Here is a 15,165-nt window from a genome sequence, read left to right as displayed (position 1 = left end):
TCAGATATGAAAAAGAAGTAATAATGATTGTTAAAACGACAAATAAGTATTAATTTATCTAAAATGAAATGAGATTGAATGTTGAAACATATGTAAACAACTTGCAAATACTGGTTATAAATATTAAAATAGCTGATGTACTGATAAAATACTTTACATAAAGTTCCAAATGTCAGACAAACTTGTTTCTTTAGATGTCATTAAGATTATTAATATTTATTCTTTTTTTTTTGTAACTTTAATCTATTTACATTGGTATATATTTATATGATGGCTATTAGGTTATTCAAATGTGTTAAAGTAGCGTTAGTTACTATATTTATAATTCAAGAATGGCAGAACCAATTTGGATGAAATTTGGGATAGAGATAGTTTGAGACATGAGAAAAGAAATAGGTTATTTTAAATTTTTTATAGGAGATAAATCTCTGCCTGATTGTCTTTTATTCGACCTTGTGGTAGAAGCCACAGACGGAAAACTATTGAAGGACAGATATTGATTTCTTTGAAACTCTAACTTTCTTCATTTCATATGCCATGATGATCTTTTTTCTTTCGGCACTCACTTCATACAATTTATCCTGCCAAAGAGCAACATTAAAAATATTTTTGAAAATAAACTATACTTATGTTAATCGTTGAACATTTTTAATCTATTTTAGCTGGAGTCCTTAACACAATCAGAATTGGCATCAAGGTTGACACTCAATTGTACGCCATGTTACATTCAGCCCCAAAAACTATATGATATACCAATAACTATTATGGATGTTTGGGATGAAAGCGCACTTAGTTCAAGGGTTCGTGAGGATCTTTACAAATCATACCCGCAAGCTAAACTAGCCCATCTCAAAAGTGGCGGTAACTTCCCGTACTTGAGTAGAAGTGATGAAGTCAACTTGCATTTACTGGTAAGAGACCAATTTAGAAAATATAGGCTCTTTTAAAAAAAAAATAATGATACAGATATTAACATTCTTAATAAATTTCTCAACAGCAACTGAAAATGTTTTTATCAGTTACTAGACGCGATTCCTGTTTAACCCAAGGGAGCATTTAATCGGGATAAAAAAAAATCGGGTATTCAATCACCCAAGTTTGTTTATACCCGTCTGTATACTAAATTTCATTTAAATCCGTTCAGAAATTTTAACGTGATTAATCGATGGACAAAATTTCACATTTATAATATCAGTGTGAATGTTTGGTTATAATTGTTATTGTTTTTAATTTTTTTACAGATACATTTAAGGCAATTTGATGGCACAGATATTTCTGCATCATATCTAAGTTTACACAAAATGCCCAATCAGAACCAAATGAGCACTGAGGAGGGCACAGTAAGTTACTTTAATCAAAGGGATAAAATGGTAAAGATATCTTGAGACTTTTCATTGCGATTAAAACCGAATTTAGAACTGCATCAAAAATTAAGCTTCTTTGATGTAGCCAATAGTCATTTAAATATATTAATATTGAAAATTCCTATATAGAGCTTGAAGGACACAATTTTTAAATCTATGTTAATGTTATTAAAGTAAGTTGTATTTGTATACATATATTTTAAATTGACATGCTTTTTAATACAATTCATTGTATAAAATAACCAACCTTTAATTTCTAAATACATATTTAATACTTAACTACAAGAAAACACTATGAATCTTATTTCTATTTTACTTTCATGAATACCATGTTATTCTTTCTCAAAAAGAGAAAACTTTTAATTTTCTTGACCATATAATGTCTTAAATATACATTATATATGTAATATATATATTGATAGTGTAACCTTATTCCCTGAACTGCTAATGAAATGATTTCTAAAGCACAGCTTATTGCCCTGCACTAAATGAATTTATTTTTCAACTTTGAATAAGAAATAACATTCCTCTAAATTAATAATTCCTATAGTAATAACATGGGATAAATAGCATTTTAAAACAGAAATTTAATAACAGTTACATATCTTTATTAGATTTACCTTTATTATATATCAGTTGTTCTATGCTTTGGATTGATAAAACACACAAAAGGTTTATATAGATAAGAATGCACTTTATATCAAGCTCAAATTTTTGAGTCAGGATGTAGATTATTACCAAAATGACCGCAAACAATTACGAAGTAAAGATTAAATATACTATAATAAGGCCAAGTTATACTAGTTTTTGAGTAAGACCTTCATCATGTAAACAAAATGTAGTAGCTGCTAGAATCTATAAAATGTAATATTTTAATGTTATATGCATAATGTTTATAAACAAAAATATAGTAATATTATAAGAATGTGACGTGTTTTGTAAGTTTGTTAAATAAAAACTCTGTCAAAACTTTTAAATACTTTTATTTAATAACAAGCATCTCTAAACTTAACAATCCTATGTTTCCTTTTCCATGGTTTGTAATTTTTTCTTTTCTTTTTGTGCCTGTAACGCTTTTTCTCTTTCTTCATCATCCGAGAAGTATTCCGCCAAGTCATTTGATTCTTCAGGGACCGGTTGGCCTGCAAGGGTTGTGCCTCTCTCGTTAAGCGTATTTAATTTGAATAGTGGGTCTTCAGACATTATTTCTGGAATAATTGGTTCGCCGTGCGGACGTGATACCTGGTTATTATGCGCTGTTACTGTCGAATATATTGACATGGCCTGTAAATAATACAGTATATTTAGTCATAATATTTATAAAATCGCTAAAATATTTTTAAAATTTATTTCGTGAACCACTACCATACCTCGGAATATTTAGAATACGCAAAATATAATTATTATTTATTCAATCTAATTTAACGAATTCATACCCTCTTATGTCGATGTAAGCTTAATTTTTTAATTATTTATATTTAAATAAAGACATAAGTTTTTACACCTTGAAAATGTATATTTTACCAATCAGAAATAATAAATCCCGAGCAATAACACATTAAAAAGTAACACCTGTAAGTAAGCAAGTACCTGAGCAACAACATTAGAGACATCACCCGCATTAGCTGGTAGAATAAGTGTGTTATTGGTTCTTGCTAGCTTGTTAAACGCCGCCACGTACTGTTCAGCTATAGTCAGTGACGCTGCGTGTTTGCTGTCCTGTTAAACATACAATAATTAGTCCTATATTTTACACGAAAATACGACATTCGCAATAAAAAGATTATTACAGGAAATAAATGACTCGACTATAAATAAACTGGTGATATACATATTTATTGAATTTTACCACCTTAGCACCATGTCTCTCTCTCGCAAATCTACTTAAAACCGTGATGAAATATCTCGTTCCCAATTTCTTTGACCACGCGAGCAAAGCCGAGGGCAACAATAAGTATAAAGGACAACAAATTGTACTCTTTTTTTATCATGTTTTTTTTTTTTTTTTAAGTCTCCTTATTTGTACAATTTTTGATGAAGATTAATAAAATGTAATTGAGTAACTCCTGATTTTAACTAGTCTATACTCTAAACTAACAAATTTAACTAGTGTTAACTATAAACACGTCACTCACGGGCGCGCCGAGTGCGGCGGCGACGCGCTGCAGGCCGCGCGCGCGCGCCTCCGCGATCGCGAGCATCGCCTGCGCCTCTCCGGACGCCTTATTAATTTGTTCCTGCTTCTCCGCCTCTACAAAAGGTTATTTCATCAAATGCATAATTTAATAATAAATAAAAAAATACATAATTTTTGGATGGATAGCCATACAAAAAAATTCACCCTTACAATAAAATTATTAAAAATTTTTGGACGAAGCAGTGACCAAGGAAATTCCATGGAGATCGATTTGTAGAGTCCTTATTGGGAAAAAGATATATTTTACTTTTGCTCCACCAATTCAAATTTTTACTATAGCTGAGCTAATGTAGGATACAGAGTCCTAAAAGCTTTAAAATCAGTAAAAATTCAGCCATTTTCATTGAAAAATAATTAACACAAATACATAACTGATAATAATTGATACTAATTCATAGTTTTCAAATTCCTAACATAAATAACAAGCACTTACCAGATGCCAAGATTCGGGCTTGCCGTTTACCCTCGGCAACATTAATATCTGCTGCACGAACTCCCTCCGACTCTAAAATGGCGGCGCGTTTTCGTCGTTCAGCCTCCACTTGCATTTGCATCGCTTCGTGCACTCGAGATGGTAGTTTTATATCCCCTTAAAATGTAAAATTTCCATAAATTTGTAATGTTTCAATTTCTATGAAATCAAAAAAAATGTGATGAATGTGTACACCTGATACATTAGTTTCAAAGTCTTTTCTCATGTATGTTCATATTTATGCAAGCGCAAAAGAATATTTATAAGATGTAGGTATTACTCAACTCAGTTGGGAGGAAGTGATGAATAAAACAATGGCTTTTACTTAAAAAAAAATTACACATAAATGTGACATTCTAATGCTGTTGTGTACTTACTTATTTCATACCGAAGGCAAGTTATGCCCCAAGCTTCACTGGCTTTATTTATTGAATCAACAATAGACACATTGAGAGATTCCCTCTCTCTAAACACTTTATCAAGAGATATTGTTCCTAATTCAGACCTCATTGTTGTTTGAGCAAGTTGTGTGATAGCAAACTCTGGATCTTCAACTCCATAAGATGCTGAAATTTATATTTTTAGATGTCAGCCCATTATATTTTAATCTAATATATAAAATTCTCGTGTCACAGTTTTCGTTGCCATACTCCTCCGAAACGGCTTGACCGATTTTCATGAAATTTTTTGTGCTTATCCTGTATCTATGAGAATCGGCCAACATCTATTTTTCATACCCCTAAATGACAAGAGTAAGGCAGAACAGCGTTTGCCGGGTGCAGCTAGTTTATTTATAATAAATAATCAATTAACAACTAAATTATATGTAGCATTAAAAAATACCATGTTTACATAATCGAAAATTAAAATAATATAGAGTATGTATCTACTATTATAAGCAGTATCTATTAATAAGTCGATAACATATATTACCTCACTATTCAATATAAAACCAACCAAACTTAAAAATCTTTAAAGCTTAATAATTCCAATTCTTCAATGAATATCAAAATAAAAAAAACAATACCTAAATAAGGATCTATTATCCTCAAATACAGCACACCATCAATACTCAGAGTTACATTATCCGAAGTGATGGCACTTTGCTTGGGAACATCAATGGCTATTTCTTTCAAACTCTGAACATATTTTATTTTATCTACAATCGGCCATAGTATGTTTAAGCCAGGGTCCAGTATTCTGTGAAATTTGCCCATTCTCTCAACAATCCAAGCCTAAAAATAGAGTGTTATATATCAAAAATTTAGCAATTCAATGGATTAATTACATTTGATAAAAACAAAGACATTGTGCAATAATTCTTATTAAAAAAAATGTTTAAGTTATACACCAACTAATTGCACCGAAAATGTCTAAGAAAATAGATAAGTAGGCGAGATAATAGGCTAGCACTTTCCTATCACACAATAAAAAAAATACAAATAAATAGAATAGGATACCGCAATACTTAAAAAAATATTATGTCATAAATAAAGTAACCACTTTGCATCATGGAAAACTGGAAACTGTTATGTAATAATAATGCTCCTCTTCCATTGTCCATAATTGTATTATTACAAGCATTATCAAAAAAACCGAAACAATTCCTGAAGTTAAAAATTTAAAAGCAATGATTTCAGATTATTATTTACCAATTATCTTGAAACAAAGCTGTTTTTTAATTAACAAAATTCCAATAAGAAGCCTATTATAATATAGGAAATTATTTAGCGCAATTCACAGAAACAATTGTTTTTAGGGAAATGTAAACGGTTTACTGTTTTAGCTAGAATTTTATCTGAATTTATTTCTAACAAATTTACAACTAACCTCTTGTTGTGGTACGAACATTATAATGGTATTTAAGGGTGTTGTCGAACGATATCGTGCTGCTGCAACGCTATAAAGGAATCGGCCATCATTTTGATATTCAACATTAATCACATTCTGAAATATATAAAGTTTAAATTAAAATATCATTATCTGAAACACGAAAAGAACCAACACATGAATTTTTAAACTACCAACTTTTAAAGAAAGGGCCTTAGACAGAAACAATCTAGAACGCGTAAACATGTTTGAAAATTGTGTTATTATATATTTTAATAATTTAAAACTTTTTTAAACACAATCAATAAATCCATTCTTGTTAACCCGCCGACTTCGGGATATTTATTTGACACTTGACATTTCAAAATGACAAACTGCAGTTTGGGAATAATTCTGCTTGATGATCATAAATGTGGAGCAAATATGAAATAATAAATAATTATTATTATGATTGTTTTAGAAAGTCTGAAATACAGATTCGTAAAAGAAAGAACACGATATGCAACAGTTTATATTTTTGTAAGCCCCTAATTCGATGCTAACCCTCTACCACCGACGCTTGCTACGATGTTGTTTCATGTTTGATCGATATTTAATAACCATATGAATGCTGATTATTATGTTAGTTACGGTGATTGATTAATAATATGGATAGTAAGTCTTTAACAGAATCTAAATTAAGCACAGCTTCTGGAACCGGCGCGTACTGTGGAAATTATTATGCAAAATTAAGAAGATTAAAAATACAAGAGGAAATTTTAACAGCCGCTGCAAATAAAAGCCCGGGAAAATATGATGACGAAGAATTTGAATGCTCCCGTAAAAGTATGCACTTGGACCTAAAAAAATATATGAATAACATAAAGAAAACTTATGCTGAAATTAAAAATTTATTTGAAGATGTGAAAGCAATTACCAATGATCATGAAAACTTGAAGAACATAGGTACGTGCCTTGATATCTGATTAAAAAAAAAATGAAAAACAATGCTTTAAGAGCAAAAAGATATAAATAATACAAAAGCTTTTTAAATTCAAATGTATTTATGTAGGTATTTGGGTTTCTTAAAATAAAAATCTATGTAGAACAACATATCTACACCAACACATAGGAAGCCATTATTTGTATTAAGTGTAATCACCATAATATACATATGTTTTCCAGATCTCGATGATATCAAAAAAGATATATTTGACTTGGATAAAAAAATGAAATACTTTAAAAACTATTTAAGTAAAGAAATAAGTATATTAAGAGTAGCCGAGCAAGAAATTTTAAAGCAGGTATCTGTTTTATTACATTATCAATAAGGTATTTTTATTTTTGCCCGTAGAAACTTAACTTTTCGAAATATTTTGAATCTATAGCTTCTGAATATTTACATTCATATAAAAAATTCTCTGCATGTATAATACATAGTACGTCTACCCGGGCGGAGCCGAAAAAATCTATACAACGAAACTTCATCTACATACCTATATTAATCATTAATATATAATATAATAATAGTAATAACAATTTTTTATACAATATAAAATACGATATTAGTTTTGGACAACAATAGCACATGAAGTCTTTTGCTACTATAAGAGATATGTAAGGAATTTGTACAATATCTTATTGTATAATATGTATTATAGTATCTAATATGTAATCTGTTTGTGATTTTATATGTACGAGAAGCAATAAACGACTTTTTCCTTATTTCTTTTAGGTACAAGAAAAGCCAGATTACACAAAGTACAGTAAAACCACAAAACATGCAAGAGTATACCCAAAACCACATTACAACGAAGTAGTGCCAAGTCCCGTTAGAGCCATAATAAATTCACCATTTAAATGTGTTGTAAGTCTTTCCATTGTATTATTATATCGTATTTATATTATTATATCTAAATAAAACGAAAAGTAATTAAATGGTTAGCCGCCAAAAGCAGCATTAATTCATATATTTCTATTGAATACAAAGTTTTTATCGCTAAAAATATATAGTCAGCGATTTCGCGTAAAATCAATGTTCAGCAATATAATTTTAAATACCATGAGTTTGCGTTTTAAACATTCTGTCTGTAAAACTACTAATTGATCAGCAAAATTTCACGATTGGTCGGCTAAGGTAATCGGTCAATGTAGCATATTTAAGATAATTGAAAGTATGGTAGGTACTAAGTAGGTTAATTAATTCATAATTGGTTTTCATTGGCCGGACACGTCGGATCATATGCCGGATGCATTTTAAATTTTAGGAAGTTCAACGTTTCCAAGACTTCATGAAAAACAGTTGTAACCGTTATGGCGGATGGGATGAATACAATCATAATATTTTTGTAAATATTTGGAGTAAACACTACAACGGTGACGAAGTATTTGATACGCCGCCATTTTCGGACGTTACTTACATTAGATTTCAAGATGAAGTTCTACAAAAGATATTTGGTATGTGTTTTAAGGAAGAAAAAAATAACTGATTAGTTTGATTTGTACTTGGAAAATCCATTTTTTTTATATCAACAGACAACCGAGCTGGTGGTTCGCCTGATAGTAAGCTATCACCACATGTACATCCGCAGAGTCGTGCCTGCGAATCCGTAAACATAGTATTAACAGGACTAACGTCTTTAACTAGTTTTAAATTAATAGTTCAGTTCTGATTAACCCGTTTATCATAATATTTGTTGTATTGTTTTATTTTAAAAATATTTAAAAACTTCGTATTATTGTTTTCCGTTTAAGGAGTAAAAGTTGAAGATGTTAAATCTCATACGCAGTGGTATGTCGAATATAGCAATTTAAAAAAATGCCAAGAATTAGCTCTTAGCAAGTGGAGAGAAAACAAGAGAAAAATAAAAAATCCCAAGCAAATTAACAAGATGAGGGGTGATAGTGTGAGCTGTGTAAGTGTAGACAGTAAAAAAGCCTTGGTAAGGGGTAGCAAATTGATAAGAAATTTTAAAGTACCTTTTGAAGGATGTGGCCTTTGGTAAGAAAATATTCAACGCGTTAACGTACGATTTTCTCCAATGATATTGTTTAATGGTCATAAATAGTAATTAAAGTTCCTTATAGCATGCATGATATAAACCGCTGATGGTTAGGACCTAAGATCGTTTAAATCGAAAAATCAGGGTTTCAAGACAGGCGAGCGTTCAGAAAATAAATAGATCTAGTATTTCCTTGTGTTTGATTTTACGCGAGTATTATACATTTAGAAATTAAAAACTTTTTAACGGATTTTAAACACGATTTATTCATTATATTATAAACCCGACGTTTCGAACACTTTACAGCGAGCGTGGTCAAGGGGAAACTGGCGTTTAAAATCCGTTAAAAAGTTTTTAATTTCTAAATAAATAAATTTGTCCATTTCACCATTGCTATAAACGGTTAAGGAAAAACATCGTGAGAAAACCGGCATGTCGAAGAATCACAAGCTCGACGACATGTGAGATCTACCAACCCTTACTTGGCCAGGGTGGTGTGATAATAGCCAGGACCCTCATAGAAGGCCCATGTCCTTGCAATGGGTACATATTATATGGACTGATGATGTTAATTATTTATGGGGACTTACTTTTTCGACGACGGATAACATCTTATATATAAAATTCTCGTGTCACAATGTTAGTCTCTATACTCCTCCGAAACGGCTTGACCGATTCCTCTGAAATTTGGTAAGCATATTGGGTAGGTCTGAGAATCGGCTAACATCTATTTTTCATACCACTAAACGACAAGAGTAAGGCAGAACAGCGTTTGCCGGGTGCAGCTAGTAATACTATACTATTTCGACTAGTGTTCAGATTTCGTGCATAGGAGGTTCCCATTCTAGTTTCAAAAACGGAGTTCTGTAATTTTGTATAGCTACAATTTTTATGTTACATTTTCAGGAACGTACAAACTCTAAAGCTAGCACTAGATTATGCAAGAAAGAGAAAGGGAATTCTGCAGTTGTTAACGGAAATAAAACCAACGACCAAGGTATAAGGAGATCGATTTTTTAATTGTCTGTATTGACTTAAACACAGAATAGTAACAATATTTCATAGCCTTAGGCCTCAGATTATCTAAAATCTGAAAATGAAAATTCCTAAAATAAAAAAACAATTATATATAATTAATATGTATACCGGCATTATGATTTTTGTGGTATGACGTATACATATTTTTAAATTATAACGTGGTATATCACGAGATAAAGGGCAGAGGAAAAATATACTAAGAGACTATTGAAAATATGGCATAAATTTTAAAACCAGTAATAATACTAATAATGTAACTCGATGGATAGGACTTTCGTTTAAAAATTTCTACCTACAAAGCGGCTCATCTATTTAGTTATTACAACACCACTATTAGATGGATGTTTCAAAGACCCAACAACCAACACGTACACCCTTTAATAACATAATTACACAAATATTTGTAAATAAATTTCGTTTCAGCTTTGGAGTCCGGAATGGATAAACTCGTACAGGAATTAGATTTGAGGTAAAAGATATTATAAAATGTTTGTTCATTTGTCGCTCATTTTCTTTACTGTATTATTATACTATGTATTATACTTGTGCTCACCATTAATTTTCAGTGATAACTGTACAGAAACATTGGATTTAAATTTTATTCTACATAACAATATGTCAGCAAATAATGGTAGAAATTTCAAACGAGCGCGTGATACCTCTTCGACGATATATAAGCCGACAGAACAATGGAAAAGTCGATGTCAAGGAAAAAGCGACATCATTGGCCATCTTAACATAGATGATATGAAAAAACTGTAAGATTTATTAAATTACTAAAATTTACATCTATCTCGCAGTATTATAAACTGCAAGTACTAAAGACTGTATTACATATTATGTAACTTTCATCTTAAAATAATATAACAGTAATCAAACCATTTCTATTCAGAATATAATGAATAATCAATGTGATAATTAACAAAATGTAATTCTAAGAGTGGTATACAATACTTACATACAATATTATGATTTAAAAAAAACCTTTCAAGTAATATCTATGTTACAATTATTTTTGTTTTTCAGGAAAACACCAATATGGCGTATAGATTTGAAATAGTCACACTTGTATTTGATTATACAATGCAATTTGTATGTTTACCACATTATTAATATAACTACGTGTGATTCTTGGAATTTTAATCTTACATTGTTGTGACTATTGTACCTCGGGACCAAGAAGATACCGATTGACACAAGTTTTGTGTTGGTGATATGGATAGTTAAGAACGATAAACATACACGTGTTTTTTTAATGGTAGGGATGTTTCATGGAAGTCAAATTAAACTCCTTAATTCATGTTTTGCAACAAATGTAATTCAACAATTGAACTAATTTAACAAATAAAAATACTTAAATAAAAATCTAACCCATACATATTTACCGTTTTTGTTTTACATTTAATTCATAATGTATTTCTGAATAATCTAAAAAACCGGTGGTAAAGCGGTAAATGGTAAATATTATAATACTCAAACGTGCTTCTAGAAGAAGTCGTGTTGAATAAATGAATATATATAGTAATATATAGTCTCATCTTTAAAAACACATCAAGCAATTTTTTCGTAATTTTTTGTCGTATACAAGTAAGTAACAATTTATGGATAAAAAAAATCTTTGTCATTTCATAATATGCATGTTGACGTAATATTGTAAAAATCGTTAGGTTTGTAATCTAAGCGACCACATTGCAAATTCAAAATTTTTTATCATTAGTTCGTAAACTGATTAAAATTTAACGCATAATTTTAGCTAACAGTTAAATTCGCAATTCATTAATTCGCAAGCAAACGCGTCTGTATAGTTTTAAAATAAACTAAACCAAACCTTTTTTTTTTCTTAAGTGGAGAATGCTCATGCATACCCACAGCCCGGGGAAAGGCCGTGGGTTATGTCAGACTCCCATTGCCTAGAGAGACCTACCGACTAAACTCCACTGTGTCCCGTATTCCCGCGCTATTCGCCAAGGCCGTGGGAACTCTTATGAAATCATCCACTACCCCGGCTGCGGCCGCCTGCAAACAAGCCCACCATCAGGTTACAATAAACCCTTAGACAATATCGCGAATGCGTCTCCTCATTCTCATGCGAAGCGGCGTGAGCGGAACACAACTCACGCCGCCGCACCGCTCAGGGCGATGGACCTTTCCCCGATCCATCGTCCAGGGCCCTACGTTACGGAGGCAGGTCGCGGTCACTGGCAACCGGCTCCGCCTCCTCTTTCCTCTCCTCAGAATCGCCTCCTCGCAGAAGGCGACCACCGCGCGCCAGGACCTAATGCTGCCAACCATTGCGCCAACTACAGATGGAAGCGAAAGATCCGGCCCTACAACAGCGACCAAACATTGCTGAGCTTCGGCCCAGGCAGGGCACGCACTCAGAGTGTGGTCTGCTGTGTCCTCCTGACAAGGACACCAGTGACAGGCCATGGTAGGCTCCCGTATTGCGACTCGACACAGATATCGTCCGAAGCACCCGTGCCCAGACAATATCTGTGTCAAGCGAAACGTGAGAACCCCATGCCGTCTACTACACCACTCTCTAAGGACCGGTCGAATAGCCTCGACCGTCCTCACACCTACGCTAGGGTTCTCAAGCCGCCTCTCCCATTCATGATACAGCTGCTCGCGAGCCGCGTCCCTCCAGCACAAAATCTTCTCTGGGATTGGGTCCACTCCCAAAGACCTTGATGCAGCGATTCGGCGGTATACATCCGCGAGAACAACAGCATCTAGCTCCCATGGAGTGGTAGCAGCAATGGCACATGCCGCCTCAAAGGAGACAGTGCGATACGCCCTCGATATTCTGTGCCATGATCCGCTGTGGGCGACGCAAAAGGGGTCTGGTACGGGCACTGAGAGAGTCAGCCCAAATAGGCGCCCCGCAAAGGGCCATGGAACGGATGATCCCAGCATAAAGACGACGACATCCGTCCCCGGGCCCCCGCAGGTTCGGGAGCAAGCTTGCTAGTGCCCCGGCCGCCCTGATAAGGCGGGGGGTGAGACGACGGAAGTGCTCCGCAAATGTCCAACGACCGTCAAGGACAATCCCTAGGTAACGCATTGCCTAACTAATCGATGGACACGCCACCCACCTGGATAGATAATCCGGCATCCACTAAACCAAACCTAACTTAAACCTTCATACCTGTGCCCATTTCACAATTAAACGGTAAAATTATTAGCGACGTATGTTACAAACTACAATTTAACGCCAGATAATATCTCTAAGTGACGCTGGGAGGAGCACATAGCCCGAAGAACTGATGACCTTTGGGGCAGAAAGGTTCTCGAATGGCGACCGCGTACAGGACGTCGCAGCGTGGGACGGCCTTCAACAAGATGGACGGACGACCTGATTAAAGTAGCAGGAAGCCGCTGAATTCAGGCCGCTTATTTGGAAATCTCTGGGGAAGGCCTATGTCCAACAGTGGACGTCATAAAAGGCTGCAACGACGAGTAATATCTCGGGATAGATTGTAATCTAACGGTGTTTACATGGTAACAATTTTATTGTGACATGCATATTATGAGCACAAAGCAATGATAAATTAAACACAAATCGACATAATTGAACATCACTTTACCAATTCTATTAACATAAGTTTTAATCATCAAGCAGCTTTTACCTTTATCCTTCTTATACATTCTCTTTGGATAAACATTGGATATATGTACATACTTTACATATTAGAACGTAAAATGGAATATTGCATCAATTGTTTATTAACTAGGTACTTTAAAATCACATCTATTAAATAAAACTATTAAGGCCAAGGTTTTTTATTATATAATAATTTACAAGTCTACTACTAGTTGTTGTGATAATCCAATAATTTAAAAAGGAGTACTGAGGGTAAGTACATAAAACAACCCATACATTTGTATGAATAATCATATAAAAAATGGGCACAGGGTTTGCTCCCGTATGGAATTGTGGGAGTCCTTTATCGAGCAGTAGAACATTGAAGTCTAAATAAACAATAAAATAAGTAATAAATGAGATTTTGATTTTATGTATTATGATTATTGAACAATGTAAGATTGAACCATTTTGAAATAGTCCTGAAAAGGGATATCAAGTAAATATTTGATTATTAGAAATGTATGGACTGGTTTATATTTTGTGAACCTCTGATTGGCTTTGGAAGTCTCTTCTTACCAGCAAAGACATATATTTTTGGCTCATTTTCATAAAATTATTATTGTATTATTCATTTAACATAATTTGTTCAGCATTGGCTTTCTGATGAATTTTAAAATGATGCTTAAAATTTGCTTTTTTCCTAAAACCTTCACCACAAACGGTGCACATGTATTTCTTATTTTGCTTGTGTCGCAACATGTGGAGACGTAATTCATATTTCTTAATAAATGCCTTATCGCACAATTCACATTTGTTCTTCTTATCAATGCTATGCTTCCTTTGCAAATGTTTTATGAAAGTTGGCTTACAAATAAACACTGTACCACAGAACTCACACGTATATTCCTTGATTTGATCTTTATGCTTTTCACCATAATGCAACTGTCGCAGCAATGTAGATCTAAATTTTTCAGGACAAAACTGACACTTTATTTCATTCTCTCGATGTACTAAATTGATATGTTTTACACGGTACTTTTGCAGTGAAAATACTTTGCCACATTCATCACATGGGAATTTACCCTTGCTATGCACTTGAACATGTTTTTCTAATCTGCTAGCAGCTACAAATGTGTCGCCGCATTCATAACATATATAGTTATTGTAATGAGCATTCATGTGGCCGTCCAGCTGGTGGAAGTTATTAAATGACTCATGACATAAAACACATCTGATGTTATCCCTTATTATATATGGGACAACTCTTGTATAGGCTTCATCAAATTCAATTTCGTGTTCATTAGAAAAGTGCTGGAACATTCCATTCCAGTCTGGCAACTTTGTGTCACATAAATTGCATGTAAGGTTGTCAACATCGAGTTTGAGAATTTCATTGAGCCAGTATGGTCTCATGAAATGGTCAACATTGTATGTTCTATGTTCACTGTGTTCGTTCATAGTATGAATTCGTAACTCAGCACCATCTTCAAACACAGGCCCTTCTGTAGAACAATATGCACAATAGTATTTCGCAGTTTTGGTTTTGAATGGTGTTGCATTTGTTAATGTTAGCAGTGCTTTAATCTCTTCAATGAGCTTAAAATTCCTCTCTTTATTGGAAATTTCCTCAGTGGAATCTAGAAGTAAAATGAAGCAATTATTATTATTTTTTTATGTCACAGTCGGCAATGGAGCAG

At 33.2% G+C, this 15,165-nt stretch overlaps 4 protein-coding genes across 4 annotated transcripts in view; 2 read left to right on the top strand and 2 right to left on the bottom strand.

The window, feature by feature from the left end:
• Positions 1–643: 643 nt before the first annotated feature.
• Positions 644–2,330, top strand: LOC119831874 (maspardin-like). The gene is made up of 2 exons (XM_038355442.1): positions 644–911; positions 1,242–2,330. The coding sequence occupies exons 1-2, from the start codon at positions 765–767 to the stop codon at positions 1,383–1,385; spliced, it is 291 nt and encodes a 96-aa protein (XP_038211370.1). The 5' UTR covers positions 644–764; the 3' UTR covers positions 1,386–2,330.
• On the bottom strand, positions 2,331–6,196 carry LOC119831873 (stomatin-like protein 2, mitochondrial). The gene is made up of 8 exons (XM_038355441.1): positions 6,062–6,196; positions 5,864–5,980; positions 5,061–5,268; positions 4,411–4,599; positions 3,995–4,150; positions 3,500–3,615; positions 2,955–3,083; positions 2,331–2,648 (listed from the first exon to the last, which is right to left on the bottom strand). Exons 1-8 carry the CDS (start codon positions 6,107–6,109, stop codon positions 2,382–2,384), a joined length of 1,230 nt encoding a protein of 409 aa, XP_038211369.1. The 5' UTR covers positions 6,110–6,196; the 3' UTR covers positions 2,331–2,381.
• A 459-nt stretch (positions 6,197–6,655) lies between these two features.
• LOC119831924 lies at positions 6,656–11,721 on the top strand. The gene is made up of 8 exons (XM_038355494.1): positions 6,656–6,688; positions 7,578–7,709; positions 8,110–8,299; positions 8,597–8,757; positions 9,751–9,841; positions 10,306–10,351; positions 10,449–10,640; positions 10,909–11,721. Exons 1-8 carry the CDS (start codon positions 6,656–6,658, stop codon positions 10,940–10,942), a joined length of 879 nt encoding a protein of 292 aa, XP_038211422.1. The 3' UTR covers positions 10,943–11,721.
• Positions 11,722–13,704: 1,983 nt separating this feature from the next.
• The window catches only part of LOC119832081 (zinc finger protein 43-like), a 6,414-nt gene continuing 4,953 nt past the window's right edge, over positions 13,705–15,165 (bottom strand). Inside the window, exon 5 of the mRNA XM_038355693.1 lies at positions 13,705–15,105. Coding sequence (XP_038211621.1) covers positions 14,093–15,105 — 1,013 coding nt within the window. The 3' untranslated portion in view covers positions 13,705–14,092. The remainder of the gene's footprint in view (positions 15,106–15,165) is intronic.

Source organism: Zerene cesonia, chromosome 14 (genome assembly GCF_012273895.1).
Source record: "Zerene cesonia ecotype Mississippi chromosome 14, Zerene_cesonia_1.1, whole genome shotgun sequence".
Taxonomy (NCBI): Eukaryota; Metazoa; Arthropoda; class Insecta; order Lepidoptera; family Pieridae; genus Zerene; species Zerene cesonia.
Note: the sequence above shows the minus strand (reverse complement) of the source record. Positions and strands in the feature narration are given on the sequence as shown.